The sequence below is a fragment of the Mytilus trossulus genome, chromosome 5 (assembly GCF_036588685.1).
Source record: "Mytilus trossulus isolate FHL-02 chromosome 5, PNRI_Mtr1.1.1.hap1, whole genome shotgun sequence".
Lineage (NCBI taxonomy): Eukaryota > Metazoa > Mollusca > Bivalvia > Mytilida > Mytilidae > Mytilus > Mytilus trossulus.
Window position 1 is genome coordinate 41,985,853 of NC_086377.1, and position 20,390 is coordinate 42,006,242.

General features: G+C 35.8%; 1 protein-coding gene across 1 annotated transcript in view; it reads right to left on the reverse strand.

Moving 5' to 3' along the window:
- Positions 1-669: 669 nt before the first annotated feature.
- Positions 670-20,390, reverse strand: part of LOC134719653 (uncharacterized) — a 37,385-nt gene continuing 17,664 nt past the window's right edge. Inside the window, exons 3-5 of the mRNA XM_063582628.1 lie at positions 4,600-4,778; positions 2,516-2,593; positions 670-1,596 (exon numbers count right to left, since the gene is read on the reverse strand). Coding sequence (XP_063438698.1) covers positions 904-1,596; positions 2,516-2,593; positions 4,600-4,778 — 950 coding nt within the window. The 3' untranslated portion in view covers positions 670-903. The remainder of the gene's footprint in view (positions 1,597-2,515; positions 2,594-4,599; positions 4,779-20,390) is intronic.

A 20,390-nucleotide genomic window follows, 5' to 3' on the forward strand; every position in this document is an offset into this window, starting at 1 on the left:
ATCATTGTAGGGCTTCGGAGGTGGATACCGTCAAATAAATTTAACCCCGTCACATTTTCTTTATGTCTGTCAAAATTCAGAAGACTTTAATTCAGTGCTGTCATTTGTTGCCGTATAATATATTTGTTTTTCTTTCATTGTCGTTTATCCTTTAATAAAAAAATCAGGCCGTTAGTTGTCTTGTTTGAATGTTACCTTTGTTGTTTCGGGGCCTTTTAAATCTGAAAATGTATTCTGGGTTTACTAATTGTTGAAAGTCATTCGGTGACCTATATTTGTTAATGTATGTATTCTGTTGACTCTCTGCTTTGGGTAAATAAAGAGTGACTATGCAACAATTCTCCTCATACATAGAATTGATGGGAATGCGAATCAGAACAAATGCAATGTATTTGTTTAAATAAGTACGACAGATTAAAATATGATATATATGAAGGTAGGGTATTTGTGTCGTCTTTTACCACACACATGTTTGATGCGTATTTATTTCAAGTCGCTAAACGTTATATTAAACTTCTTATACATTTGAATACTAATAATCTTAAATATCGTTAAGTATGTACGACATCAATATTAATAGAGCTAATGAATATGTGTGTGAATATTTTATTTTATTTAACACTACAACGTGTCTTTTTTTATAACTTGGCTACAAAACGTGTCAATATGAACTCGGCTATAACACGTGTTAATATTGTTCACAACAAATTGTCAATATAATAGTGTCTACAGCACTTGTCAATATATTACACTCGGCTACAGAACGTGTCAATATTGTATTGTCCCCAATACTTTTCGATATTACAGTGACAACACCATGTGTCAATATTTATTTGGTTTCAACACGTTTCAATATTATAGTGACAATACCATGTGTCAAAGTTTACTTGGTTTCAACACGTGTCAATATTTGTTTTCTACTTCACTATATTCCGGCGGAGGAGCAGATGGGGGACTTCCTACTGTCCAGGCTGATGCAGGAATATTGGTGTAAGCTAATGGAGGCGGCTGATTTAATCTTTCTCTATTGTACAGATCTCCAGAATATAACTGTTGTGGTGTTTCTTTAGCCTGTGTGAGCTGCATTTGAAGCTGTATATTTAAGTTCTTTATCTCCGTCAGTTCTTTTTGTAGGGTTGTTACCTGATCTTTTAGCGAATTGTTTTGATTTTTTGTTTCAGTCAACTGTTTGTTAAGTTTTTCTTTTTCTCCTGTCAAAGTCTGATTTTGTTTCTTTAATTGATCATTTTCTGCATTTCCTTTGTTCTCTAACTTGATGGCGGCTTTTGGTGCTGCGGTCTTTGGTACCACCTTGTGTGAACGTGAATGTAGTTTCTCGTTTTCTTTTGATCGGTAAGAACAACTAGCTAAAGTAGTTAACCCGAAAAGCACTAGACCGACAATGAAGCACATACAAAATGCTTTGTATGTAGCGTCACTACAGTGGTCTTCTAAACTGGTTCTAATCAAAGCACTTGTTTCATTTCGTTCACATTCCTGCAAAGCCCTTGAATGTTCAGAAAAACCACCAAGGAAAACTGCACCGACAACGAATGCAGCCGTAGCTAAGAAAAGCAATAACCATATGCATCCAATCTAAAATTAAAAAAAACGTAACATTAACTCATTTTATATACTAAACGTATAATCCGACACATTTGGCACCAGAAAAAAATTGATTAAGCAAACTCATCATGTATACCAGTATAATATGCCTAATCCAACACACTTCGCAGCAGAAAAAAAATGTCGGATAAAGAAGGGTGTTTTTTTTTTGCAAGGATATTAATATTTTGGGACAATTAAAATGTGTCGGTTGAAGCGGAATGATGGAATACTCAGGTGTCGGATTAGCCAGGTCACACTGTACTAGGATTAAAACATACCACACTTACTACTTTAATGTTCCGATCTGAATTAGTCGTTCTGACTTTGTATATAAACAGGAAACAGGAAATGAATAAATATTTTAGAAAATAAAAACCCAACACATAGAAATGAAGCTAGAACTCAACATGAGTACTAAATACTTTAAGCTTAGTTTTTAATACTAAAAAATCGTCGCAGCGCCTATCGATATCAGCTCTTATGTGGGTTTTTTCTCATGATACTGGTTGGAGATTTATGACATACGATCTAATAGTCTTCAGAAATTGTGGCATCCGGTTGATGTATACAGAGTTATCTCCCTGTAATGTTATGTACCGCATCAAAGTGTTTAGAGGTTCTACATATAAAATCATAAACCTATATCAATATTCATTAATAAACTATATAATCATCTGTGTACATGTACAAATGTAGTTATGTAAATAAAAATAAATCTTTTTTTTTTCTAAATCTAATTTGACTATCAGATGTGGGTACAGGTCTTATTCCGCCATAGGTTTGGTGTCTCGCGGTTCTAACGTCAGAAGCCTCTGGACGTTGTAAGTATTGTACGGGTTTGTTGTTATTTTTATTATTTATGTCTTTCGGAATTTGTGTGTAGGTTTATAAATAAATGATAACTTACTGAATCATCAAGTTCCTTCTGTTTGTTCCCCCTCACTTTGGTTACAGCAATACATGCCCATATAGCATTTAACAGTGCCTAACAAAATAAAACATGATCTTGGTAAACTGTTTTCATATCACCGACTTTTGACTCCGGAGTTTATATTGTTTCGACAGATTACCTAATCATTGGTATGACATTCTGGTACTCGGTCAAGCAAAAGCAACGTAAATATGTAGGTCATTTGCAAAACTTGCAACATATTTTAGATTTCTTTTCTTTCGATTTGAGATACGAAAAGTATCAATGCAAATGTAAGGTGAAAGTTCGAGCCAGCCTTGTCAAGCCATTATTAAAACTTAAATATCCGTCGAAAATGAGATACAAAACTAAGATAACATATCAATATGTTTTGCTTATTTTGTTCCTTAATCAATGCTCTTTCGACGGAAGTACATGTATCAATTTTAAATTATTGATTTTGTTTAAATCGTATCTAGGTACAATTTTTAACTTTATCTAAAAAGGACAATATTTTAGCGGTAAATTTATATTTAATTTCGATTTTTTTCATTTACATCAATCCATAATTCTTATATGATTTGCATATCTATAAATACTTGAATTGAATTGGTCAATTATAATTTTTCTCTGAATTTACACTTCGATAAACCATGTTTCCGAAACTACTTGTGTAATCTATTCATGATTGATGCACAAGCTTGCAGTGATCATGGGATTTTCAGCAAAATGTGATTTAAAAACAATTGCATAACAGTTGAGACTATTCTAGTGCATATATAACAAACAAAAAAATGTATTGCACTAAATCTTCGAAAATGTATAAAAATAAGATTTAATCAAATTCAGCGAAATTTCATGAAGGATTTGGCGAGTTTACGTCATGGCAAAACACGAAGTCATACCAATGGAAATGTTCAAGGGAAAAATTATTTCGTTACGTGTACGCTTCAAATTCGGATAACATTTAATTAAAATAAAGTTTTTGAGGTAGGTGCTATTTCATTTAAGATTCCGCTGTATTTATCGGACATTTATGGGTTTTAGAAAGTCAAGATGGCGACGTAATCCTTACTTACGACTTGCCATTGTGCTTTTGATGGTAAATATATATATAGTAGGTCATCAACAAAAAATTGTTTATTAAATATCACAAATGTTTGGCTGAAGAATTATAAGGATTGATGTGTAAACCGATGCTCTTAATAAACATATTTTGACATGATGAATACAAAACAGTTCCATTGCAATGCATACTTTTTCAATATGTGTCAATGGATAATTGAGGGGTTTACAGAATACAAAATGATGGGCAGAATACAGGCGTATATAAAGAATAGAGAAAAATGGACCAAAACAAAGAACAGAATATAATCATAAGCTTACAGACCAAAAAGATAAAGAATACAGAATAATCGACAGAATAGAGAAAAATGACTTGACAATTTAAGATAACAGCAATTTGCCTTTTCAGAATCTAATGGGCTGTGGGTTATTTCATTGTTCGTACACAAAAATGACGTCGCATCATTGGATTGAGTTCCATTGATAAGTGTGTTTTAAACCAATCACAACGTTTTGGTGTACGCTTTAGAAAATATTACTCAGAATGGATTAGATTCTTAAACAACGAATTGAGCCCCTCCCTCTAATCCAGACCCTCGTACTATGCAAACAACAATTGTGGAAATATACCTGCGCCATGATTTTAGTGTGACATACAAAACGGTACATTCATTTGGCTATCATACTAAATATATTTAAAATTTATAAGCTCCATAGGCTTATGCTCCCTGAGATATATCAAGATTTTACCTATTGGTTTTCGTATAAACGCTCTGTAAGTTATAGATCCCTCCGCGGATTATGCTCCCTGGGCTAGATCAAGACTTTACCAATCGGTTTTCGTGTTATGGCTTTTTAGGTTTAAGATCCCTCCGCAGATTGTTGTTCCTGAGATAGATACAGAATTTACAAACGATTTTCGTGTAATTGACCATTAGGTTTAAGGTTCCTCCGCGGATTTTAGATCTAGATACCCAGTGTGTTAACCTTAATAAGTTGAATGCGACGTCACTTACCACTGGGGCTATAACAAATGCACCAATGTAGTACTGGTACCATTTACTAGTGTCCCATGTCTCATCATTAGAAAAATATTGAGCTCCAATTCCTCCCAGTACAAAAAACATACATGCGCATACAAGAAAAAATGCAAAGCTACAACAAAGGCTATCGACAGATTTTTCTTTATCCGCAACTGAAATAAAATAGAAAATTATGTATCTGGCGTAAATATAAAATTTCAATCCTGGTATCTTTGATATGCGTTTATTTTCATTTGTATTTTAATAAAATGTTCATATTGTCATTAATAATCAAATCTTATGAAGAATCATTGTGTATACAAACATATCTTTCAAATACCAATAATGACATATTCAATACGATGTTGTTGTTTATCGAGCCCGTAATTAAGATGAATTCCATGTAAACTTTTCTATATTTTTCATATATACATTTACTTTTCTACATTGGCTAGAGGTATAGGGGAAGGGTTGAGATCTCACAAACATGTTTTACCCCTCCGCATTTTTGCACCTGTCCCAAGTCAGGAGCCTCTGTTAGTCTTGTATTATTTTATTTTAGTTTCTTGTGTACAATTTGGAAATTAGTATGGCGTTCATTATCACTGAACTAATATATATTTGTTAAGGGGCCAGGTGAAGGACGCGTCCGGGTGCGGGAATTTCTCGCTACATTGAAGACCTGTTGGTGGCCTTCTGCTATTGTTTTTTCTATGGTAGGGTTGTTGTCTCTTTGCCATATTCCCCATTTCCAGTCTCAATTTTATGTAAAAGATAAGAATGTTTTCCATGTAATCAGATCTTTGATATTTATTTGTTTATTGTTTTTTATGTTGATGTTGTTATATATTTGATATATTAAAACACACAATTCAAATGATCTCAAATGTACAAGTATTGCTAAACACCTAAGAAAGATTGTCCTTTATTTTGTCGATACAGATAAGTTGATATTGCACAAGTTCTTCATTTCATTTCCGATCTCTACTGTGTGTCTTATGTGAGTTTGTTAATTGTTTTTGTGTTATGTGCTGATCCAATGCTTAGGTATCTTGTCTACTCTTTAATATTGTTGTTTTTTTGCAGTTACACAACTGTCCCGGGTATAAGAAAGATTCTCCTTCATTTTGTGGATACCGGATAAATTGATAGTGTCTTCATTTCATTTCCGATCTCTACTTTGCGTCTTATGTGAGTTTCTTAATTTTTTTTGTGTTATATGCTGATCCAATGCATAGGTATCTTGTCTACTGCTTTAATGGGTTTTGTTTTGGCAGTTACACAACTGTCCCGGGTTAGAAGAGGAAACTATGCGCATATAACATGTTTTCCCCGCCTAATTTCTGTTGTGCTTGTTGCAAGTCAAAACACTGTGATTTGTTGTTTATAATATGTTGAGTGCCAATGAGACAATTCTCCGTCAATATAACAACGAAAGTATAAAATGCTACCAATTATCGGTCAAATTACGGGGTACGGCCTTCAACGTGGAGCTTGTGTTTAAACCAGAAAATAAGTAATTAAAAAGGGGGGGAATTTCTAGGCTACTGTAAAACAATTTAAACAGGATAACCAACATTCTAATATATAAAGAACGAGAACAGTTTGACAGGATCTAGATGGCGCCAGGGGTAGTCGGGAGCCTTTTCACGCTCCTCGTTTTTAGTCTAATAAACCGTTTAACACCAGATGATATCATACTAAACCATCAGAATCATCACGGAAACAAAATTAGCTGTGAAACATTTATAGTCAAAACAGGAAAACAAGTCATACTAAATGATTTTGTGTTAGATTAACTCTACCCCCGATACGATTTACAAAACATCAATGGCGGCCATACAAAAATAATAAAACCAACAAGAAAAGTAACAAACATTCAATCTTATTTTATGTGTTTACTGTTGATATTGAGCGGAGACATTTCTTTAAATCCAGGCCCCACAAAGTTTCCATGCGGCATTTGCAGCAAAGCTGTTAGAAAAAATCAGCGAGGCATAGTATGTGACGAATGTCAATATTGGTTTCATGTGAAATGCATCGACTTACCTGTTGCAGAATACAACATATTATCTCAAACATCAGATAGCTGGTACTGTAAATCGTGTACCTTACCACAATTTTCAAATTCATTTTTTGACATTAGTCTGGAGGAGAAGTCAAACGCACCTAGCCAGAGTTATCTCCCTTCTTCACCTGAGGAGACTTCCGATGTCAACAGCAGATGGCAGTTAGGTCCGCTGCTGTATGCCCTGAGGTAATCGGTGCCCTCAGGTAATCGTGGCAATAGTGCCCATATGCGTAGTAATAACATGATCTAAAAATAGAATAAACTAAAAATACATCATTGTACTTTCTATTTCGACTGACAGTATATGTGCGAAAAATAGGAGAAAACAGGAACACATACATTTTTTTACAATAAGTTACGACAAATAATTCACGAAAAAAATCCAAATATTCGGTTTATTTGTGATCATTGCAACGTGAACAGATATTTATTTAGTGAAACGTAAATGACTTAAAATAATTAAAAAGATAACAATTTTGAATGGCGATTAAAACTTTTATAATAATAGTTGTCAAAAACTGGTTTCATAGAGATTTATGTAAATAAATGTATATACAATTATTTAAACTAACTATTAAAGAATAAAAGTTATCCACACATGCCTAAGGCAGCAAACATTTGTTTAACGGGGGGGGGGGGGGGGGGGGGCATGGATTTTTTTCCTTCGGCGAAAGACAATATTTTTTGGAGAAAGGTCGAAAACATTTTTTCTTTCATTTCAATTTTAGCATTACATATAGTGGCAGAACAATTAGAAACAAATTTGAAAATGAAATGATTGCTGCCTAAGTTTCGTGAATGTCCTGTTAAAACTTTGACTATCATTGTGTTTGGTAATATATGACACTTACAAATGGACAGATAACGCATATATTGATTTTGGTTACTTCTTTTAAAGTAACATAAGTAGAAAATGATAAAATTTAATAGATAGCTAGGTTATTAAAATCAGTCCATCTTGTTCGACTGCATGAGGAGCAGTGGCGGATTCATTCATTTAAAAAAAAGGGGGAGTCCCCAATCCAGGACACAAGGAGGGGGTTCTAACTATATGTTCCCATTCAAATGCATTGATCTCCAAAAAAAGGGTTCCTATCCCCCAGAACACCCCTGGACCCGCCACTGAGCTGTTACAAAAAATATCGCCTTAAACTGTCACGGCATTATTTGAATTTAAGTGTACTGCATGCATCTTGCACTGTAAGATTAGCATTAACACTAATGCAAAATTGTTTAATAATTACCACTTTCGTTGGTTTTTTCTTATCTTTGTTTGAAATGTATTTTATTTAAAGCTTCTTTGTGTACTATTCTTTGATTATTCGAAAGGGGTAGTAGATATATATATATATAGAGAGAGAGATGAGTAGTTATCATTTCTGTACACTAAAAATAAATACTTCGTGTATTGTATCAGAGATCCTTGTTTAATTCCTACGAGCAGGTAACACCTCCCGAAACGAAGCTTATTTTTATAAGCTAGAGTTAGAGGAGGGGATAAGGTCTCTGCACAATGCTAGGCGGTGTTGTCGTAGAAGTTAGAAATAAAGTACAGGTTCCAGCCCCGGCGACGGGGAGGAAGTTACGAATCAAATCTACTCTAACGTCGTTAGGTTGATTTTCTAGGCACTTTATATATACATATATATACAACTAAAATAGAAGAACCAAGATAACGATATGTATGCGTTCAATAATGATACATATATATAAATGAAGCTGTGGTATAAATCCCAATGAGACAACTGTCCACAAAAGGACACAGAAATTAACAACTGTAGGTCACCGTACGGCCTTCAACAATGAGCAAAGTCCATATCGCATTGTCATCTATAATTGGTTCAGAAATAACAATGAAATCCAATTCAAACGAGAAAACTAACGGCCTTAATGATATAAAACAAATGAACATAACAAATATGTAGCACATACTAGTAAACAAACGACAACCACTGAATTACAGGCTCCTGACTTGGGGCAGGCACATACGTTTTTTTTCTCATAAAAGTTGTACAAACAATCGATATGGGAAAAGTATTCCATCAATTATATCAAAGTATAAATAATCATAAATCTTTATCATTTAAGCAAAGCATACATTTAAAGATCCGTATTTTACTCGATTGGCTTTAAAATAGTTAATAATATATGACACTAACATATGGACAGATTACGCATATATTGATTTTGGTTACTTCTTTTAAAGTAACATAAGTAGAAAATGATAACATTTAATAGGTAGGTTATTGAAAATCAGTCCATCTTGTCCGACTGCAAGGAGGGCAGTGGCGGATCCATCCATTTAAAAAAGGGGGTTCCCAATCAAGGACACAAGGAGGGGGTTCCAACTATATGTTTCCATTCAAATGCATTGATCTCCAAAAAAAAAGGGTGCCTATACACAGAACACCCCTGGACCCGCCACTGTACCATTGTTCAACTACTAAATTGTCTGTTTTACTTACTAGTACACTTGGTACAATAAAAAAAACCTGATAATAAATTGTTCAAATAAGGCCTTTGAAAATAGTGGAATAAATTACCTTTGGAGTGTCAAAAACTCGTTGGAAGTACTTGATAAATTGCATGCATATATTGGTGATTTTAAATCTGTTGAAAGTTTTGATTTGTCTACCCTATATACCACTTTGCCTCATATTCTTATTAAGACAAAATTCACATCCCTAATAAACTGGGCATTTAAAAAGTCGGAATGCGAGTACATATGTTCAAACTCTTTGCGATCATTTTTAAGTAGCAATAAACAAAAGAACTATGTCAATTGGACATGGTTTGATACTATTTATGCGCTTGAATTTTTATTTGATAACATTTTTGTTCGCTTTACAGATTCCGTATATCGTCAAGTTTTTGGAATTCCAATGGGGACTAACTGTGAACCAATTATTGCGGACCTGTTTTTGTATTGTTATGAGTTACAACTTATGACTTAAATTAGCAATGACCCATCAAAACAATATTTGATACAAAATTTTAACAATACTTATAATAGATATTTGGATGATATATTGGCTCTCAATAATAACGACTTCCGTATGTATACTAAAGAAATTTATCCTGTAGAACTTACTTTAATTAAAGCTAATGATAACAATGACCACTGCCCTTTCCTCGTTCTTGATATCTATATCATAAACGGGAAGATTAATACAAAAAATGTTGATAAGAGAGATGTTTTTTTCATTTCCTATTGTTAATTATCCATTTGTAGATGGTGACGTTCCCTTGTCTTCATCTTATGGTGTTTATATATCTCAACTTGTACGATTCTCTCGTGTATGTAACAACGTAATAAATTTTAGCGAGAGAAATTTATGTATTACATTGTACTAAAAAATTATTACACCATGGTTTTCGATATCACAAACGGGTCAAAACATTTACTAAATTTTATCATCAGTATCAGGAATTAATTCGTAAATATAACTCAACATGCAGACATCTTATACGTTCAGGTATTTCACATCCAATTTTTTTATGGAAATATTCTATATAAAGAACAAAAATGTTAGTATTCTCCTCAGAAACTAACAAAACCTTTAAATAGACTTATTTAAAAGGGATATAGTTACGATACTGGTTGTCAGGTCATTAAAGATTGCATATTTTGGCTTTAATATTGATTCACTGATAGAGTCTTTGAATCGGAACTAAACACATCTATTTCTAATAAACAGTTGTTGGCATGACACGGGTTATGTTCTTCTCATATATTTTATGATAGTATGATACTAAACCCCTAACGGGAGGGATTGTGTCTGATATTCATATGATGAACACATAATCTTTCAATCAGTTTAATTGAGGTCTGGAGCTGGCATGTAAGTTAACTGCTAGTAGTCTGTTGTTATTTATGTACTATTGTCATTTTATTTATTTTCTTTTGTTACATCTTTTGACATTGGAATCGAACTTCTCTTGAACTGAATTATAATGTGCGTATTGTTATGCTTTTACTTTTCTACACTGGCTAGATATATAGGGGGAGGGTTGAGATCTCATAAACATGTTTAACCCCGCCGCAATTTTGCGCATGTCCCAAGTCAGGAGCCTCTGGCATATGTTAGGCTTGTATGATTTTAAATTTTAGTTTCTTGTGAATAATTCGGAGTTTAGTATGACGTCCATTATCACTGAACTATTATGCTTATTTTTAGGGGCCAGCTGAAGGACACCTACAGCTGCGGGAATTCTCGCTACATTGGAGACCCATTGGTTGCCTTCGGCTGTTGTCTGCTCTATGGTCAGGTGATTGTCGTTTTGACATATTCACCATTTCCTTTCTCAATTTTAATAACTATGTTTCCGATTTAATTTTGTATTCTATAAACGGCATCTATATATTTACACTACAAATCTACAACTCTAAGTCTATGGCTACACGTGCTGGTCTTATCTATATTCATGCATACTATTCATTAGCTGTGTATGAGTATTAAAATCGTATCATACGCGATGATGACCAGCCAGTACACACTGTAAGGATTTTATTCACCAGTATTAAAAAAGAGAAACATTGCAGTACGAACAGTAGTCTATTTTTTTTCATTTGACATTACTTTGAAAGTAACGTAGTTACAAGCACAGATTATATAGTATATAACTGCTTTTTTAAAATGTTAATTGTCTTAATCAATCTTATGTGAGAGATGTTGGATACGTTCAAGGAAACACCTCACATCTCAAGTGGACTTTTGTACATGGTCAGATAACCTTAGGTCATCTTTAAATTACTGTGTATTTCCTGTATCTCAGATCATATCTATGATTGCTCACATGGTGAGGTTACCTCAGGTTACCTCTGTATGATTGAACATTGTGAGGTTACCTAATATTACCTCTGTATTGCTGTACATGGTGAGGTTACTCTGTATTACTGCACATACTCGTATTACCACACTTTGTATAAACTTTACAAAACATTATTTTTTTTAGTTTTCCTCAGGGCACTTCTGCATTTCTATACATGGCCATGTGCACATGTTAACTAATGTCATTTCTTAACTACTGTATATAAATATGTAACCTCAGAATACCTCTGAATGTTAGAATATGGTGAGGCTACCTAAGGTCACAACTTCATGGTCATTGTACAAGCTGCATGTTACCACAGATAAACTTTGCAAAACGCTTATTTTCTACAAACCTCAGGTTACCACAATTGAAAGTTCATAACTCCCTTCGTCAGCTTAGTCAGTCCAGGTTACATCTATGTTCTTTTTTTGTTACGCACAGGCTACCTCAGGTCATCTGTAAATTACTGTACATGACCAGGTTACCTCAGGTCATCTGTAAATTACTGTACATGACAAGGTTACCTAAGGTCCTATGTAAATTACTATACATGACCAGGTTACCTCAGGGAACCAATGTACTACTGTGCATGGTAAGGTTACCTCTGGGAACTATGGTACTACTGTGCATGATCGGGTTACTTCAAGGAACCATTGTTCTACTGTGCATGGTCTGGTTATCTCAGGGATCCATTGTACTACCGTGCATGGTCATGTTACCGAGGGAACTATTGCACTACTGTGCATGGTCAGGTTACCTCAGGGAACCACTGTACTATTGTGTATGGTCAGGTTACCTCAGGGAACCATTGAACTACTGTGCATTGTCATGTTACCTCGGGGAACCTTTGTACTACTGTGCATGGTCAGGTTTCCCCAGGGAACCATTGTACTATTGACATGGTCAGGTTACTTCAGGGAACCATTGTACTACTGTGCATGGTCAGGTTACCTCAGGGAACCATTGTACTTCTGTGCATGGTCAGGTTACCTCAGGGAACCATTATACTACTGTGCATGGTCAGGTTACTCAGGGAACCATTGTACAACTGTGCATGTTCAGGTTACCTCAGGGAACCATTGAACTTCTGTGTATGGCTATGTTATCTTCGGGAATCATTGTTCTACTGTACATAGTCATGGTACCTCAGGGAACCATTGTACTGTTGTGTATTGTAAGTTTACCTCAGGGAACCATTGTACTACTGTGCATAGTCAGTTTACCTCAGGGAATAATTGTACTACTGTGCATGGTCAGGTTACTGAGGGAACCATTGACTTCTGTGCATTGTCATGTCTCCTTAGGGAATCACTCTACTACTGTGCATGGTCAGGTTACCTCAGGGAACCATTCTACCACTGTGCGTGACAAGGTACCTCAGGGAATCATTGTACTACTCTGCATTGTCAGGTTTCCTCAGGAAACCAGTGTGCATTGTCATGTTACCTCAGGGAACCATTGTACTACTGTGCATGGTAAGGTTACCTCAGGAAACCATTGCAATACTATGCATTGTCAGGTTACTCAGGGAACCACTGTTCAACTATGCATTGTCAGGTTACTCAGGGAACCACTGTTCAACTATGCATGGTCAGGTAACCTCAGGAAAGCATTGTACTACTGTGCATTGCAAGGTTACCTCAGGGAACCATTGTACTACTGTGCATGGTAAGTTTAGCTCGGGGAAGCATTGTTCTACTGTGCATGGCCAGGTTACCTCAGGGAACCATTTCACTACTGTGCATGGTCAGGTTACCTCAGGGAACCATTGTAATTCTGTGTATGGCCATGTTACCTCAGGAAATCATTGTACTACTGTGTATGGTCATGTTACTACAAAGAACCACTGTACTTCTGTGCATGATCATGTTACCTCAGGGAACCACTGTACAACTGGGCATGGCCAGATAACGTCAGGAAAGCATTGTACTACTGTGCAGGGAACCTTTGTACTATTGTGGATGGTCAAGTCTCCTCAGGGAATCATTGTTCTACTGTGCATGGTTATGGTCCCTCAGGGAATCATTGTACTGCTGTGTATTTTAAGGTTACCTCAGGGAACAATTGAACTATTGTGCATGGTCAGGTTACCCAAGGGAACCATTGTTCTACTGTGCATGGTTAGGTTACCTCAGGGAACCATTGTACTACTGGGCATGGTCAGATTACCCCAGGAAATCACTGTACAACTGGGCATGGTCAAGTAACCCCAGGGAACCATTATACTAATCTGCAGGGAACCATTGTACTGTGTATGGTCAGGTTACTTAAGTGAATCATTGTACTACTGTGCATGGTAGGTAACTTCATGGAATCATTGTACTACTGTGCATGGTCATGTTACACCAGGTAACACTTTACAACTGGGCATTGTCAGGTAACCTCATGAAACCATTGTTCTACTGTCCAGGGAACCATTGTACTATTGTGCATGTTCAAGTCTCCTCAGGGAAACGTTGTTCTACTGTGCATGGTCATGGTACCTCAGGGAACCATTGTACTGTTGTGTATTGTGAGTTTACTTCAAGGAATTATTGTACTACTGTGCATGGTCAGGTTACCTCAGGGAACCATTGCACCACTGTGCATGGTCAAATTTCTTCAGGGAACCATTGTACTACTGTGCATGGTAGGTAACCTCAAGGAATCATTCTACTACTCTGCATGGTCAGGTTACTTCAGGGAACAATTGTACTACTGTGCATGGTAAGTAACTAGGGATACATTGCACTACCGTTCATGGTCAGGTTACTTCAGAGAACCTTTGCACTACTGTACATGATCAGATTACTTCAGGGAACCATTGAACTACTGTACATGGTCATGTTACCTCATGGAACCATTGTACTACTGTGCATGGTCAGTTTACCTTAGGGAACCATTGAACTACTGTGCATGGTCAGATTACCGAGTGAACCAATGTGCTTCTGTGCATGGTCAGATTACCTCAGTGAACCATTGTGCTTCTGTGCATTGTCAGGTTTCCTCAGGGAACCATTGTACTACTGTACATGGTCATGTAAACTCAGGGAACCACAGTACTACTGTGCATGGTCAGGTCACCTCAGGGAACCATTGTACTACTGTGCATTGTCATGTTACCTCAGGTGACCATTGTACATGTACTACTGTGTATGGTCAGGTTTCCCAAGGGAATCATTGTACTACTGTACATGGTCAGGTTACTGCAGGGAACTATTGTTTTTCTGTCCATTGCCAGGTTACCTCAGGGAACCATTGTACTACTGTGCATGGTAAGTTTATCTCAGGGAACCATTGTACTACTATGCATAGTCAGGTTACCTCAGGGAACAATTGTACTACTGTGCATTGTCAGGTTACCTAGGGAACCATCGACTTCTGTGTTAACTCATGTCTCCTCCCATTGTACTACTGTGCATGGTCAGGTTACCCCAGGAAATCACTGTACAACTGGGCATGGTCAAGTTACCTCAGGGAACCACTCCACTACTGTGCCTGGTCAGGTTACCTCAGGGAACCATTCTACCATTGTGCGTGGTAAGTTACCTCAGTTAATCATTGTACTACTCTGCATTGTCAGGTTTCCTCAGGAAACCATTGTTCTACATTGTTCTACATTTAACCTCAGGGTCATGTTACACCAGGTAACACTTTACAACTGGGCATTGTCAGGTAACCTCATGAAACCATTGTACTACTGTCCAGGGAACCATTGTACTATTGTGCATGTTCAAGTCTCCTCAGGGAAACGTTGTTCTACTGTGCATGGTCATGGTACCTCAGGGAACCATTGTACTGTTGTGTATTGTGAGTTTACTTCAAGGAATTATTGTACTACTGTGCATGGTCAGGTTACCTCAGGGAACCATTGCACCACTGTGCATGGTCAAATTTCTTCAGGGAACCATTGTACTACTGTGCATGGTAGGTAACCTCAAGGAATCATTCTACTACTCTGCATGGTCAGGTTACTTCAGGGAACAATTGTACTACTGTGCATGGTAAGTAACTAGGGATACATTGCACTACCGTTCATGGTCAGGTTACTTCAGAGAACCTTTGCACTACTGTACATGATCAGATTACTTCAGGGAACCATTGAACTACTGTACATGGTCATGTTACCTCATGGAACCATTGTACTACTGTGCATGGTCAGTTTACCTTAGGGAACCATTGAACTACTGTGCATGGTCAGATTACCGAGTGAACCAATGTGCTTCTGTGCATGGTCAGATTACCTCAGTGAACCATTGTGCTTCTGTGCATTGTCAGGTTTCCTCAGGGAACCATTGTACTACTGTACATGGTCATGTAAACTCAGGGAACCACAGTACTACTGTGCATGGTCAGGTCACCTCAGGGAACCATTGTACTACTGTGCATTGTCATGTTACCTCAGGTGACCATTGTACATGTACTACTGTGTATGGTCAGGTTTCCCAAGGGAATCATTGTACTACTGTACATGGTCAGGTTACTGCAGGGAACTATTGTTTTTCTGTCCATTGCCAGGTTACCTCAGGGAACCATTGTACTACTGTGCATGGTAAGTTTATCTCAGGGAACCATTGTACTACTATGCATAGTCAGGTTACCTCAGGGAACAATTGTACTACTGTGCATTGTCAGGTTACCTAGGGAACCATCGACTTCTGTGTTAACTCATGTCTCCTCCCATTGTACTACTGTGCATGGTCAGGTTACCCCAGGAAATCACTGTACAACTGGGCATGGTCAAGTTACCTCAGGGAACCACTCCACTACTGTGCCTGGTCAGGTTACCTCAGGGAACCATTCTACCATTGTGCGTGGTAAGTTACCTCAGTTAATCATTGTACTACTTTGCATTGTCAGGTTTCCTCAGGAAACCATTGTTCTACATTGTTCTACATTTAACCTCAGGGAACTATTGTACTACTGTGCATTGTCATGTTACCTCAGGGAACCATTGCACTACTGTGCATGGTCAGGTTACCCCAGGAAATCACTGTACAACTGGGCATGGTCAAGTTATCCCAGGGAACCATTATACTAATCTGCAGGGAACCATTGTACTGTGTATGGTCAGGTTACTTAAGTGAACCATTGTACTACTGTGCATGGTAGGTAACCTCATGGAATCATTGTTCTACTGTGCATGGTCATGTTACACCAGGTAACCACTTTAGAACTGGGCATTGTCAGGTAACCTCAGGGAACCATTGTACTACTGTCCAGGGAACCATTGTACTATTGTGCATGTTCAAGTCTCCTCAGGAAAACGTTGTTCTACTGTGCATGGTCATGGTACCTCAGGGAACCATTGTACTGTTGTGTATTGTGAGTTTACCTCAAGGAATTATTGTACTACTGTGCATGGTCAGGTTACCTCAGGGAACCATTGCACTACTGTGCATGGTCAGGTTTCTTCAGGGAACCATTGTACTTCTGTGCATGGTAGGTAACCTCAAGAAATCATTGTACTACTCTGCATGGTCAGGTTTCCCCCAGGGAACCATTGTACTACTGTACATGGTCAGATTACTTCAGGGAACCATTGTACTTCTGTGCATGGTCAGGTAACATCAGGGAACAATTACACTACCTTGCCTGGTCAGATTACTTCAGTAGTCATTGTACTACTGTGCATGGTAAGTTTTCTCAGGGAACCATTGTACTAATGTGCATGGTCAGTTTACCTCAGGGAACCACTGTACTCTTGTGCGTGGGCAGGTTACCTCAGTGAACCACTGTACAACTGTGCATGGTCAGGTTATTCATAAAGATAGACAAGAATGAGATTGACATATAACTTAGTAGACTGAATTTTTTTCTGAACTCATTTTTTCTGTTTGTTTATAGGTTTATGGTGAATGGAAACATAAATATAGACTTTTTAAAAAATCTTGCATCTTTTGGGGATATCATTCCAAGAAAGTGGAAGGATATCATGTTTACTTGAAGTGGTGAGGTCTAGTAAAAATAGCAAACAGATAGTAGAAAAAAAATGAGTTGACTTCACGATTGCGTAACGTTTTATTCTTCGTGGCAAGACCCCCTTTTTTCAATTAAATCACAATTTCACTTTGGTACATACATGATATAAACATGAATTTTTTTTCTAAGATCAGCTGTTTTGCATGTAAGCCTATGGAGCAGTCAATAAAAAGACTGCAACCTTATGTTAATTTAATTTTAATCGATTATATTTACTGTTATTTTTTGGGTTACCTGAGGTAATCCTGTTATGAAAGAATACTTCGTAGATACTTTGCTGGTATATACATTTATGCTGTAATTACACAATTTCTTAATTTAAAATGTAGGACTTCATAGATTTGTATTGTTTATGCGATTATATGTAAATGTTACATGAGTTCACTTGAGTTAAATGGGTTGTATTTGGTGCTATAATTGCGGTTACCTGAGGTAACCCTGTCATGAATGAATACTTCGTAGATACTTTGCTAGTCTTTACATTAATTGTAATAAACCAACTTATTCATTTTGAATGTAGGACTTCATTGAAGTTATATTATTTATGGGATATATATGTAAAGGTGAGCTCAAATAACTTCAGTTAAGTGGGTTATATTTGCAATTATATTTGGGGTTACCTCAGGTACCCCTGTTATGAAAGAATGCTTATTAGATAGTTTGCTAGTGTAAACATTTATGTTGTAATCAAATAAATTCTTTATTTTACATGTAGGACTCCACACATGTAAATTGCTTACGCAATATTTAAAACATGCGATCTGTCTTAACTCGATATAAATGGATTATACTTGTAGCTATTTTATTGGTTACCTGTCATGACAGAATACTTAGTAGATACATTGTTGGTATATGTATTTATGGTGTAATAAACCAACTTCTTCATTTTCAATGTAGGAATTCATTGAAGTTATATTGTTTATGTGATGTAAATGTAAAGGTGATCTGAATTAACTTGAGTTAAATTGGTTGTAATTGCTATTATTGCTTGGGTTACCTCAGGTAACCCTGTTATGAAAAAAATATATATATATGTATACATTTGTATTTTAATCACACCATTTCTTAATTTAAAAATGTAGGACTTCATAGAGTTGTATTTTTTATTTGATGTTATTGTTATGGTTACCCGAGGTTATCCTGTCATGTAAGAATACTTTGTAGATAGTTTTCCAGAATATACATTTAAGTTGTAATAAACGATTTACTTTTTTATAAATTTGAACTTCATAGATGTGTATTGTTTATATGATATTTAGGAAAGGCAACTTAAGTTAACTTTATTTGAATTGATTATATTTACTGTTATATTTGGGGTTACCTGAGGTAACCCTGTTATGAAAGAATACTTCGTGCATACTTTGCTGGTATATGCATTGATGTTGTTATTACAGAATTTTTTAATTTAAAATGTAGGACTTCATAGATTTGTTTTTGTTTATGCGATGTATAGATATATGTTACCTGAGTAAACTTGAGTTAAAAGGGTTGTATTTGTTGCTATTATTAGGTGACCTGAGGTAACCCTGTCTCTCAGGTAACCCTGTAATGAATAAAATCTTCGTAGATACTTTGCTAGTGTTTACATTAATTGTAATAAACAAACTTCTTTATTTCAAATGTAGGACTTCATGAAAGTTGTATTGCTTATGTGATGTACATGTAAAGGTGAACTCAGTTAACTTCAGTTAAGTGAGTTATATTTGTAATTATGTCTGGGGCTACCTCAGGTACCCATGTTATGAAGAATTCTTTGAGATAGTTTGCTAGTGTAAACATTTGTGTTTTAATCGGACAATTTCTATATTTTAAATGTAGATCTTCATAGATGTGTATTGTTTATGTGATATTTCTGAAAGGCGATTTAAGTTAACTTGATACGAATGGATAATACTTGTTTCTATTTCATGGGTTACCTGAGGTAACCTATCATGACATAATATTTAGTAGATACTTTGCTAGTATATCCATTTATGGTGTAATAAATCAACTTCTTAAATTTTAATGTAGGAATTCATTTAAGTTATATTGTAAATGTGATGTATATGTAAAGGTGATCTGAATTAACTTGAGTTAAATAGGTTGTTTTTGTTGTTTTTGTATTGGTTACCTCAGGTAACCCTGCTAAGAAAGAATTCTTAGTAGATACTTTGTAAGTGTATACATTTATATTGTAATTCAACATTTTTTTAATTTGAAATGTAGGACTTCATAGATTTGTATTGTTTATGTGATGTATATATATAAAGGTGACCTCAGTTTACTTCAGTTAGATGGATTATCTTTGTTATAATTGTTATGGTTACCTGAGGTAACCCTGTAATGAATGAATCCTTCGTAGACACTTTGCTAGTGTTTACATTAATTATAATAAACAAACGTCTTTATTTTAAATGTAGTACTTCATGAAAGTTGTATTGTTTGTGTGATGCACATGTAAAGGTGACCTCAGTTAACTTCAGTTAAGTGAGTTATATTTGTAATGATGTCTGGGGTTACCTCAGGTACCCATGTTAGGAGGAATGCTTTTGAGAAAGTTTGCTAGTGTAAACATTCATTTTGTAATCGGACAATTTCTTTATTTCAAATGTAGGACTTCATAGATGTGTATTGTTTATGTGATATTTCTGAAAGGCGACTTAATTTAACTTGATATGAATGGATAATACTTGTTTCTATTTCATGGGTTACCTGAGGTAACCCTGTCATGACGGAATATTCAGTAGGTACTTTGCTTGTATATCTATTTTTGGTGTAATAAACCAACTTTTTCTTTTTAAATGTAGGAATTCATTACAGTTATATTGTTTATGTGATGTATATTTAAAGGTGATTTGAATTAACTTGAGTTAAGAAGGTTGTATTGTTGTTATTGTATTGGTTACCTCAGGTAACCCTGCTATGAAAGAATTCTTAGTAGATACTTTGCTAATGTAAA